Below are 12,758 nucleotides of genomic sequence, written 5' to 3'. Positions count from 1 at the left end.
TTTGAGTTAGTACAGCTATGGGGATATTTCACATATATCTGAAGTTAAAAATAAAAAAAAGGCAAAAATAACAAACCGTAAGCACAGTGCAACGCCTGATAAACATGTGGGGTGATAGATGTGTGACTCAGTTGCACCATTGCATTAGTTCCCTTCCTTTTTCTTCTGTGATGCTGCTGCTAATGTCAGTTCCAGTCCTGGGTGGGGTTATTGATGGGTTTGTGCGGGTTTAGTTCAAACAAAACCAGGTTTGGTTGAGGTCTCTGATGGCAGCTGTGCCCCTGCTGACCAAATCTGACTGTCAGTGGTGGGACCAGAAGTTCAATCAATCAATGGTAAAATTACTTTCTGTAGCCAAGCTTTAAAACTTAAGGGTATGTAGTGACAGGACACGGGGCAATGGCTTTAAACTGAAAGAGGGGAGATTTTGATGGGATCTGAGGGAGAAATTCTTCCCTCTGAGGGTGGTGAGGCACTGGAACAGGTTGCCCAGAGAAGCTGTGGCTGCCCCGTCCCTGGAGGTGTTCAAGGCCAGGTTGGATGGGGCTTTGGGCAACCTGGTGTAGTGGAAGGTGTCCCTGCCCATGGCAGGGGGGTTTGGAACAAAGATGATCTTTGAGGTCCCTTCCAACCCAAACCATTCCATGATTGATAGAGATGAGAATTTAAATCCATTAGGTTGCAGAGCTGTAATTACCTACTAGAAGAGAAAACAGCCGTATCTCTTGGATCCCTAAGAAGGATTTGTTGCTGATCTCTGAACATGCCTGATCCCATGTCCACTCTCAACCTGCCAACTCTACAGCAGTGCACACATGACAGGGCTCATTGGAGAAGTCTTGTTTCCTCCGAGCAGAAGGTCGTCCCTGCCAGATCTGAAGGACCAGTGAGCTTATCTGCCATGTTGAATCCTGCTTTTCAGAGTACCTTGGGGAAAAAAAAAAAACAAACAACAAACTTCATGAGGTCATCTTTCTGCTCTCACCCAACAAACACCTGCTTTCTGGCACTGGTGAGCAGCGGAGTGTTGGCTGAGCGTCAGTTTTGTGCTGGCGGCGCTGAAAAGGGACGTTGGGTTCCAGCAGGGGATGGATCCGGATGGAAGGGGACAGCGCCGAGCGCTGTGACCGGGCTCACCTTTCAGACCATTCTTGAGCGTGTGCCTTTTTGCCTTCGGAACACAGGACATCCCCGAGCCTTCCCAAAGGATCCACCTTCCCAAAGGATCCACCTTCCCAAAGGTGGCTGCGCCTTTACCCTTTTCATTCTCACAGCGGCAGAAGATGCTGTTCCCTGCGTGCCACGAATTCCTGTGACACGGATTCCCAATTCCCGTGTGCCACAGATCCCCGCGTGACATGCATTCCCGTGTGCCACTGATTCCTGCGTGACACGGATTCCCGGGGTGGGGGCAGGGCGGCTCCCGGGGCCCTCCGGGAGGATGCCCGGGAGGGCTCAGCGGGGCCCGGGCTGCCCCGCCCGCCCCGCCCGGTGCCTCTCCGGGGCTGGGGGGGCTGCGGAGCTCGTGCGGGCACCGGGGGAGGGGAGAGGAGGGTCAGTGTTCCCCGTCCCCCCCCGCTCCGTTCGCGGCGCGGTGCGCGCTGAAGGCCCCTGCACGGGAGTGACGGCCCGGCGGGCGGCGGGGGCGGGAGAAGGCGCCGGGGTGTCGGTTTGTTTGCCGGTTCGCGGCGGAAGCGCCGGTACCGCCCCCCGCCGTGGGACAACTGCTTCCGGGGCACGGCGGAAGGAGAACAGGAGGGGCGGCGGCTCGAGATGGTGGGTGAGACCGCGGCGGGCCGGGGATGCTGGCCGGGACCGGGGGGCGGCACCCGGGCGCCCTCTCCTTGCGGTTTCTCTTCCCCCCGCCGGGCTCCGGTCCGGGCTCGGTGCCGCGGCCGGGAGCGGCCCGCTCTGTGCGAACCGAGCGTTTCGCCGCGGGTCCCGGCAGCCCGCGGCCGGTCGGTGTTCCAGGCGGCTCCGGGGGTGTCACCGCGGCGGCCCGGCCCCGCCCGGGGCTGCTCTCCCAGCACCGTCGCGGCGGGAAGCGAATCGGTGCCTGGAGCCGGCAGCGAATTCCCTCGGGAATGACGGGCCGAGGCGCGCCGCGTCACGGCGGCGCTGCGGGTCCGCGCGGCAGCGGGGCGCCATTCCGCGAGCTGAAAGGGCCGGAAAAGAGGCCGGTGTGAGGCAGCTGGGTTCGGTGTTCTGCGGCACCCGGAGCGTTCGATTTGGCGGTATCGTACTGCAGGGTGCTTCCCGCTCAGAGCTGTTCCTGTGTCAAATCAAGCTGCAGAGGGGCTCTGGAAAAGGGCGTGGAGTGACAGGACACGGGGCGATGGCTTTAAACTGAAAGAGGGGAGATTTCGATGGGATCTAAGGAAGAAATTCTTCCCTCTGAGGGTGATGAGGCACTGGAACAGGTTGCCCAGAGAAGCTGTGGCTGCCCCATCCCTGGCAGTGTTCAAGGCCAGGTTGGATGGGGCTTTGGGCAACCTGGTGTAGTGGAGGGTGTCCCTGCCCATGGCAGGGGGGTTGGAACTGGATGATCTTTGAGGTCCCTTCCAACCCAAACCATTCCATGATTCTATGAATCAGGACTTAAATACTGCTAGTAAGAAGTTAGGAAATTATTTCAGGCTTTGCCGTGTGCCACCATGTTTCTCTCAGCACTTTCACACTCTGTTCTTTGTTCTTTTTTTCACTTTCCCTGTGTTCCATGTGAAAACAGTCCAGCATTCAGAAATCACCAAGAGCTTTGTTGAAGAGCCTGAGTGTTTCTGTGCTGGGTAAGACAGAAAAACTCTGCTTCATGAAGGCAAACTCAGGTGGTACCACCTCCTACCAGCCACAGCCCGAGTCACTCCGAGCTACTCGTGCCAACAGCACCCTGCAGAAGGGCGGCCAGTAGTGCTGAGGCCGTGCTGTTGTGTTAGGGCAAGGCTGCTTCCCAGGCAACAGGGCTTAGGACATGACCGTACTGGTTTGCTGTGGGATGGGAGTGGAGAGAGGGTTATTCCCAGTGCCTAAGGAACACAGCCGTGCTGGCGAACAGCCCGTGTAGGTCTCACTTTTCCTGAGTTCAGGAGATTCCTCTCTTCCCTCCTAGACTATTCTGTGGGACTCTCTTGCACGATCTGATTCTTTTAATATCCTTGAGTCTCTGTTTCCTTTAATGGGAGTAAAAATGCCACATACTCAGGTGTGGAAGACAGCTCAGGTGCTGAGGGTTCATGATCCTGTTGGAGAACCCGTCATTAACTTTGGTTGGTGTTGTGTAGCAGTGGAAGTTGTGCAGAGGGGTTTGAAAGCTCTTCTGAAGTGGATGGTGATTTTTACAGAGAAGGCAAAGGGACTGCTGCCTGGGCCTTCAGTTCTCATTTTTCCCTTTTTTTTTTTTTAAAAGTTGATTTTGCCAAGTTGTAAATTATTGCTTGTGGTTATAATCTTGTAGCTATCCCAGCACAAATCGTAATTATAAATAAATAGCATTTATTCATTGGTTTTCCCCTCACCTTTCTGATTTGTAACCATTCTTAGCGTTCATTTGATAAAAGGGAAGGTAGTCTTGCACCCAGAATTTATCGTTTTCTACTTTTTTCATAAATTCTGTGTATATTTTCATACATGATTTTTGCTTGACACCTAGATTGTAGCAGTCTGACTAAGCAGTCTTCCAGTTGCTCCTTCCTGCAGTGAGGAACGGATGCATGAGGTGGTGGGAGGGTTGGGGAGGAGGAGAGGGGGAAAGTGAGAGGAGAGTTCCACAAGATTATAATCCCAAATGGGCGAAGAGTGAAGATGGATTGAAAACAACGGAAAAGCTCCTGCAGGAAAGGTTGTACCAAAGTACTGACGCTTTGCTGTGTGGAACGGGGCAGGCAGAATCCGTTTGAATCCTCTTTATTTTCCGGCAGTTTATTCCAAAGCTTTGGAAGGCTGGCAGCAGCTGGAATCTCCTGTTGATCTGTGCGTTCTCTGTTTGCAGGCGGAGGTGGAGGAAACGCTGAAGCGAATTCAGAGCCAGAAAGGAGTGCAGGGAATCATCGTCGTTAATGCTGAAGGTGCTGCGTCGGTCCCAGTTTTCCGGGATATAACTCGTTCTAAACCCGCAGTTCAGGGCCCGCTGGTTGTGCTCGTTGCATTTGGATCCCAGTCTGTCTGTAGCAAAAGTTTTCCTGTCGCCAAAGCAGATAGACAGTAGTTAGGCTGCAAGAGAAAACTGGATTCCCTTTTCTGCTTTTCTGCAAGATCCCTTTCTTATTTTAGGAAATAAATTAAAATAAATTGCAAAAGCTTAGAAATATTTGAGTCATGCCAGCGTTTGGGACTGTGTGCTGTCAAAGCCCTTATCAGTAGCACCAAAAGCTTTCCTGACACTGAAATCTCGCTGCTGCCGTGGCAGACTGGCATAGCCCAGCAGCTGTCCCCTGCCCACGGCCTTGCAAGCTGGTTGTCTCTTTTTGGAGACGTGGAAGGGTCCAATAGAGCAGACTTGCTCAGAGCACTCTGAATACACCGTGAGCAGCCCAGCCTCTTAAAATTGTGTGATTATCAATTTAAATTGAATATTTCCTAGAAATACTGCTTAGGAAAGCTGACAGATAGTAGCTGTGTATGAATATATGGAAGATCAGATCACTGCGTACTTGCCTGCAGCTTGTGTCCCTGCTTTTCATCCGAGTCGGTAACGGATTGTGCTCTCCAGGCTGAAGCTGCACTTAGTTGAACATACACCTGCAGCAGTTTTCCTGCCACGCCGGTGTTTGGTAGTTGGCCGCTGCCTTGTTTTGCCACGTGAGCTGAATTTTGACTGGCTTTTTGTGGGAAAACATGTCTAAGGAGTAGCAGAAGTATAAGGGAAGGGCAGTTCTGGCCGAAGTGTCAGTGTGTCTGCCCTCTTGGCTGGTGGGGCAGGAATTGAAGCAGGGACCTGGCAGGACTGCGTCAGCTCTAAACGTTGGCACCTCAGCTGTGTGACTGCGATGCAGCAGCTGATGTCCTCTGTAATCAGCACTGATCCTAGCCTGGCTCACTTGAGTATCATTTAACTGGGATGGTCAGGAGCCTTTCTGAAAAGAAAAGCTGTCTTCAGTCAGGAGAACAAATTTGAAACATGGGTGTTTCCTCTCTCTCCCCTAGATATTTATTTTTGTTATTATTTATTTCTATTTATAAATCTCGTAAATAAATAATGAAAAAGCAGATGTAAAGTGCTGATGCTCCTAGAGGTAAACAGCTCTTCTCACTTACACCTGTGGTTCCAGATCTTGGCCTTTCTACGTCTCATTTCTGTTCATGGTGTTCTTTTAAGCCTTTAAAAAGATCACTCCTAGTCCCTGGTGTAGCGACAACATCTGCCCAGCCAGATGTTAAATAGCCACCCTGCTTGGGCCTGACGATGCCCAAGGCACAGTTAGCTCTGGAGCTCTGACCCTGTCCCCTGTTTCTTGCAGGTATTCCCATTAAAAGCACTATGGACAACTCCACGACGATTCAGTACGCGGGCCTCATGCACAGCTTCATCATGAAGGCAAGGAGCACTGTGCGAGACATCGATCCCCAGAATGACCTCACGTTCCTGCGCATCCGCTCCAAGAAGAACGAAATCATGGTTGCACCAGGTAAAAGTGAGCGGGGTGAGAGCAGGCACCAGGGCATCTGGCACAATTCTTCTCTCATGAGACCAACACCATCAGCCCAAGAGAATTTGTGCCTGCTGCTTTTGTTCCTGTTGTCTAATCTCTTCTTTTCCAAGGAGCTATTTTGCTTTCTTCAGAGTTGAAAGCTTTTATCATTGATCTAAGTTTGCTTTTGCATGTTTGAATGTGGAAATCACTTTCCTCATTTCACTGCAGCCTTCCAGTACCTAAAGGGGGCCTCCTACAGGAAAGCTGGAGAGGGACTTTTTGCAAGGGTGTGTAGTGACAGGACATGGGGCAATGGATTTAAACTGAAAGAGGGGAGATTTCGATTAGATCTAAGGAAGAAATTTTTTACAGTGAGGGTGGTGAGGCACTGGACCAGGTTGCCCAGAGAAGCTGTGTCTGCCCCATCCCTGGAAGTGTTCAAGGCCAGGCTGGATGAGGCTTTGAGCAACCTGGTGTAGTGGAGGGTGTCCCTGCCCATGGCAGGGGGCTTGGAACTGGATAATCTTTGAGGTCCCTTCCAACCCTAACCATTCCATGTTGCTCAAAGTAGGAAGTGTTAAACAGCGTTTGAGAGTGTGTTCCAGGCTCTCGTGCTTTGTGTTTTTCCGTATTAAACCACGAGAGCAGAAAGGAATATGTTTTGAGAGCCGTTCCGGTTCAGCGCTGTAGACTAGTGACAAAGCAAAACAGTCTTAATAGATCTTTGCAGCTCAGAGAAGAGAAATTGAGCATGTTGTAGCTGTAACCACGAGTCGTAGAATACAGCAGCAGCTACCTTCTGTTCAGGAAACGTCCTCAGTGTTTCATCACATTATGAACTGGGAAGTGGTGGGACGAGTACAGGTCACCAATGTGGCAGCAGCTCAGCCTCGTTCCTCCGTACTGCAGGGGTTGTGCGGATGGAGAGGAGGAGGAGGGGATTGCAGCTGCAGTAGCCTGCTCCGCAGGGACCGAGCCAGGCAGATCTTAAGAGGGGCTCTGGGGTTTGTGCTGCGGCAGCCTCTGGTTTCCATATGAAGGGTGAAAAGAAAGGAATAAGCATTGCTCAAAAAATGCCAACGGCAGCCCCGCAGCCTGCCTGTGAGATCAGGGAAATGGCTGTCGTGCACCACGGGTTTTGATTCCATCGTTCGTGTGCAGTTACTGTTCTTTCCTAGGCACAAACCTGAGTTAAACTCGCCGGGCTCGCGAGGGTGCAGTTTCTGAAGCTGACACCTTTTCTTAGTAAATTTGTAAAAATAAGTGCTGGGGCATGCCAAGCCTGTTTGCTCGTTGAGAGGGGATGTCAGGCCTCTGCACTTCCCACAGCTCACCAGTGAGATGTGAAAAAATCTTGGAATTTACTGTTGCTGTGAACAAATATGAGCTATGAAAGAATTAATTATTTTTTCTTTCCTCCAGATAAAGACTACTTCCTGATTGTCATCCAGAATCCAACTGAATGATTACACTGACTAGGTCTGTTTTCTCCCCTTTGCCCAACTGTTTGTTTTCTGTTTGTTTTTTTTTTTTTTAATTTAATGGTAAAGAATAGAGCATTAGTGTTAACTCTGCTGTGCCACTTCAATAATGTCTGGAAAAAGAAAAGCAGGTGGCTTTGTTGTTTACAAACAGAAAAAGTGGGTTTTTTTTTTTTGTATCACAAGTTGTTTAAGGAGGAGTTGGTGAATTAGAATCAGGCAGTAAAAAATGCAACAGATTCTTTTAATAGTTAAGAAGATAATATAATAAAACGCTAATAATGTTCTAAAAAAGATTATTCTTTGTATGTTTGTGTGCTTCTGTCACCACTATTTGAGATATGCTTTTCCACCATTACTTTTGAATGACTGTAAATATGAAACTTACCCTCTAGCTCTGTCTCACTCTGTTGTTTTACAAGTTACTCTGAAAAAGTCTGGCAATATCAAATTAAAAAGTGTCATCAGTGACTGTTTTTGTCTTACGTGTTTCCTTTCTGAAGATTTTAGTTATTCTTGTGATTGATGGAGATTTTCTTCAACAAGCAGAACCTTCCCAGGACTATTTTTACTCACCTGTTGGCTTTCTCTAAACAAGGATTTAGTCTGAGGGCATGTGTGACATATTCGTAATTGCCTCGTATGTTGGAGCGTTTTCCTGCCACGTCCTTTTTGTTTCAGGCAGAGAAGTGGTGTGGCTGGTCCGGCGGTCAGGACTGCCTGTTGGAGCTCTCGTGCTGTCACAGTTCAGTAACCAGTTTGATCTTGTATCATCCTTTAGTAATTTTTTATTGATGGCCGTTAAGGAGGAAAATGGTGATCTGGTTCCTCCAGAATAACAAAGGGGTTAATTTGTACGCTCAGAAGAGGTTTGTAATTCATGCGGAGCTCAAGGGTTCGTGCAGAACGTCCGCACTGAAGATGTTCGTCCCGTGTGTGAGTCTGTGTTGTTCAGAACGTCCCGGCCCAGATCCAGAAGTGACACGGAACGTCTCGCCCCGCGTTCGTGTTGCGTGCTCCGGTGGCTCAGCACAGCCCAGTGCTGCAGCAGGGAGCCGTACTCCAGAGCCTGCGTCCTTCCCCACTCCCATTTGTCCCGGAGAAGGGATGGCTGCTGCTCCTGCGTCTGCCTGCCCACGCGTCCGCCCTCGGACTGCCTGTGGTAGGAGTGTTTTACCCGCCTGAAAAAGGAATTTCTCCGGGAGTGCCTGAGCAAAGAGGCACAGCCTACGGGCAGGAAGCGTACTGGACAGTCAAAGAAGGAACCTTGGTTGGGTAGCTGCAGTTTTATTAGGGAAAGCTGTTTCTTGTCCTGGTGAGGGATCACTCCTGGCTCCTGTGTCTCTGTTGGCATAGGCGTATAACCCGCGCGTAGCCCTGCTCTTCAAAAGTTACAAGCAGTAGTAGGAAAGTGTGAGATTCTGTCCAGTTCCACACTGATGAACAGACAAAGAATTTATGGACCATCTCAGCAGGTCGGGGCGTGTTTTGCAGCCATCTCAGTTGGCTGCAGCGCGGTTTTGGAGTCTTCAGTGAAAACGTCGGTGTTGACTTGGACACTTTGCAGGATTTCAGAGCGCGAAGCGATGGGGTGGGTAGGTGGTCACTCAAACATAACCTGTGCGTTAAGTGTTTGTTTTCTCGGTGTTCTCAGACTTGGGCATTAATGTACAGACTGTGTCTAATCTTTTAGGTAGTGTTCATGACCGTGAGGGTCAGAAATGCTTTTTGAGATCTGTGGTCAGTCCCGCAGCATCAGGGTGAGGGTGCTGTGCAGTATTTTAGGTGCTGTGCAGTATTTTGGTCTCCATGACTCGGTGTCGACTGTTACTCATCTATGAACTGTTTCTCCCGTCAGCATACCCCTGGCCGCACGGAATCGCTGTTGGCCTGGGATCGCATTTTGTGCCAGGAAGTGGCTGATGGGAACATCTGTCTCCTAGTCGTGGAAAACCGACAGGTAACTCGCACAGCATGTGTCCCCTGGCCCTTTTATTACTGGATCGTGCTTTAAGCCGCGCCATCGAACCAAAGATGAAAATGTGAAAGGTCTGAAATCATGCTCTGCGTTCGGAGCGGTTCCTCATACACAGCAGCGCGTACAACGCACGTGATCTGTCATAACTCAATTGAATGCTGTCTCCAAAATAATGATCTCCAGCAAGCCCAAGTCTCTGGATAATAACTGAAGAGTGAGGCCAGGCAGAAGAAAAATGTCACTTCAGTTCGCTCGTCCATCTTTTGTTGTTCATAGCCAGAGAACTGTTGCCTTGGAGGTGGTGACCTGCTGAGGTGTTGGCTCTCCCTTGTAGGTGGCAGCGTTACCCTTTTGGACAGTGAAGAATTTCTTTAGCATCCTGCATCCTTGTGGACAATTCCTTAAGGGTGGCTGTCCTGCCAGTGGTTTGGTGTCATATCTGAGTTTGGGACAGTGTGTTGAGGTGTTTGGTTTTTTTAAAGAAGCTGTAGTAAGTAACCCTATTGCAAAACAAAGATCATGCCCATTTTCTGCATTGTGTTGAGACCATAAACTTGCAGTGAAATTACTGAGTTCCTGCTATATATGCTGATCGTTTGGGGGTTTGGTGGAGGTTTGGGGGTTGGTTGAGGGGTTTTGGCAGGGTTTGTTGGTTGTTTTTTTTTTCCAAGGACTGTTAGCAGTCTGACTTGAAATATACTCAGGAATATGAATAAAGGGGTCTTGAAGAAGCTGGGTTTGGGGTCTGGAGGATCTTGTCCAATCCAGCTGGGCAGGGCAGGGCCTTGCTTATGCCATGCTGCTGCTACCTCTACACCAGCATTCAAAGTTAATTCAAAGTGGTTTTTAAAGAGGAAGGAGTGGATGAAGCTGAAGAACGATGACTTCCATTTAGATGCTTACTATGGAGAAAAAATGTCTTATTTGGGTCAGGAGCATCAGAGAGACAGAGATCTGACCTCTGTCTGTTAGGGGAGGATTTCCCTTTTCCTAAGTTACCTTAAAGAGGGTCGAGACAGAGACGGGATGAAATTCCGCGTCTGGTCCTGTGTTTGCTGAGTCTGGGCCTCATCATTTGTGCAGTAAAATTATTGGCAAATTGAGGAAGAATAGAAAAATCAGAACTATGTTTCCAGTTCTTTTTTCTGGGAGGTTCAAAGGAGGGCTTGAATAACCTTTGTGATCTGTGCCACAGAGCTGCTTCGTGTTGTGGTTGGAGACTGGCCTAACTTGCTGTCTTGGAGAAGTCAGTTTTGATGGATCCCTCTCTGAAGGCAGAGGAACCATCTGCTGCAGAGGTGTGGAACACAAACTCTAACGCATTACCAAGCTAAAGAAAGGAGGTTTGAGGTATGGCTGAGGACTGTGGGCAGCAGCACTTGAGGCCCAGGGAGGTGCTGTCTTGTGCAGGCTCTGCTCCGAGATAAGGCTCTGGCAGAGGAATGGAGATGGTGACGTATTAAGACTGCAAAAGCTGGGTTTGTAGAAACTCATCTTCTGTGGATCTTGGAGCAGCCCTTTGCAGCTGCTCCAGCTTGTGTTTGCTCCAGCACCCTCCCAGGCAACTCTTCCTCCGCCCGGGATGGCTGAGCCGATGGTGCAGCGCTGCTCTTCACCTACAGACACTTATGTTTGATGCGGCCTTGGCACTTTTGTCATGCAGAGCTGCATCTATAGGGGATGGAGGTCTGGCATAGGTAGTTGCACCGATCCAGGCTGGCCTTATGGCAGTAGAGCTGGAGACACTCCTTGAACAGCGTAATCTGTAGGAAAAGCTGTGACAGCCGGGGCGTGCAGGGGCCGTGAGCTCTGACAGCCACTGCCCTGTCAGCAGGAGCCTGAGCAGCAGCACCATGTCTGCTGACAAAAACCCACTTCCTTTACCAGCATGACAGGATTCCTTCCCGGAGCCTTCCCTCTGCCAGCGTGGTTTTGCCAGCACCCACAGGTGCTTGTTATCAGTGGTGTTTACCCTGCAGGATCGCTCGCATGCCTAAAGCTCCTTGTTGGCCCTGGGTCACGTTAGGACGGCTTGCCGGTGCTGGGTCGATACAGCTGCTTCCTTTGGTCTTCTTTAAACCTTTGACTGATCCAGGGTTTTTTAGGATCTGAAGTGCACCACCTTAAATGAGTTTTGCCAATGACATCAGGAAGAACAGGCAAGAGAGGTATTAGTGTGTGCAAGATTTTTCAGGAAAACTGAGGGCTGAAGGAAGAAATATATACACAATAAAATTTATACACAAATCATACTCTGCTTATGAAGCCAAGAAGTAAAACTTCCTTGATCTATGTCCCATTTTGTAAGTGTGTTGATGTGCTGAGAAGCTCCAGAGCTTCCAGGAACCAGTGTCTCTTCTCCCACTCCAGGTATATGAATAATCTTCTGTGGAATTACAGCCCCAGTCTTGCAATGAGGTCTGCACGGATAAAATCAGGGATCAGATCACTAAATTAGAAAGAATTCCCCATGCCTCTCATCAAAAAGGGGTTAACGCTTTATAACAATGGTAATAAAAAAATCCTTTTCCTGAGGATGCAGTCTGTAAAGTTGCTCAGCTTGCCATGCAACGCTCCTGCTTTCCCTGATGTATTTCCTGATTAAAACGACCTGGATTGGAGATGAATGTCCCTACCTGTACCTGAATTATAAAAGCGAATCTGAAGAGTTTACACTTCCTTACCAGTATGTGTTTGTTTAACTACTACTACCTCTTGGTCAAGAAAAATCCATGATGTTAGCCAGGAAAGTAATTGTTTCCTCCTTTGGGTAAACTCTACAAGGAGAAAAGAATTTGCTCGATTGTAGGTAAATTTTTCTCTTAATTGGTGACACTTTTAGCAACTGGAGCCATTTTTTAATAGATGCATCTTTCATGTCTTCTTTTACCAAGGTCGTACTTAATGCTTGAAAATTTTGTGTTTCGTGCCCATTCACAGTTCACAATGAAATGCTGCTTCGGCGGAACACAGCTTTTGTTGCGGCATACGCTGAGGAGGAATATCAAACACGGTTCTTCGTGAAACATTGACATTCTGTTTGCAGTTGGGTGTTTTTGATTCATTTACAGTAGCTCCAGAAATAGCCTGCCCTATTTGCAGTCGTGTCATTAAAATATCCAGCACAGATGCGGCTCTGAACGCAGCAGGGAAAAACAACAGACTGGTTAGTTGAGAAATGACGGAGGTAGCCGTGGGAATTGCAGCTAACCGATTATTATTAGAAGGGGTGTGGTGAGTAGGTGGAGAGAGGTTCTCCTCCCCCTCTACTCTGCCCTGCTGAGGCCGCATCTGGAATATTGTGTCCAGTTCTGGGCCCCTCAGTGCAAGAAGGACAAGGAACTGCTGGAGAGAGTCCAGCGCAGGGCCACAAAGATGATGAAGGGAGTGGAGCATCTCCCTGATGAGGAAAGGCTGAGGGAGCTGGGTCTCTTTAGCTTGGAGAAGAGGAGACTGAGGAGGGACCTCATTAATACTTATAAATATGGAAAGGGTGACTGCCATGAGGATGGAGCCAGGCTCTTCTCACTGGCATCCAATGATAGGACAAGGGGAAATAGATCTAAGCTGGAACATAGGAGGTTCCTCTTAAACATGAGGAAGAACTTCTTCCCAGTAAGGGTAACAGAACACTGGGACAGGCTGCCCAGAGAGCTTGTGGAGTCTCCTTCT

General features: G+C 49.3%; 1 protein-coding gene across 1 annotated transcript; it reads left to right on the top strand.

The window, feature by feature from the left end:
- The first annotated feature begins 1,742 nt into the window (after window positions 1-1,742).
- DYNLRB1 (dynein light chain roadblock-type 1) lies at window positions 1,743-7,572 on the top strand. The gene is made up of 4 exons (XM_086622844.1): window positions 1,743-1,776; window positions 3,986-4,061; window positions 5,454-5,621; window positions 7,050-7,572. The coding sequence occupies exons 1-4, from the start codon at window positions 1,774-1,776 to the stop codon at window positions 7,091-7,093; spliced, it is 291 nt and encodes a 96-aa protein (XP_086478970.1). The 5' UTR covers window positions 1,743-1,773; the 3' UTR covers window positions 7,094-7,572.
- The last annotated feature ends 5,186 nt before the right edge of the window (window positions 7,573-12,758 follow it).

This window comes from Tauraco erythrolophus, chromosome 18 (assembly GCF_009769465.1).
Source record: "Tauraco erythrolophus isolate bTauEry1 chromosome 18, bTauEry1.pri, whole genome shotgun sequence".
Taxonomy (NCBI): domain Eukaryota; kingdom Metazoa; phylum Chordata; class Aves; order Musophagiformes; family Musophagidae; genus Tauraco; species Tauraco erythrolophus.
This window is presented reverse-complemented; position numbering and strand designations above follow the sequence as displayed.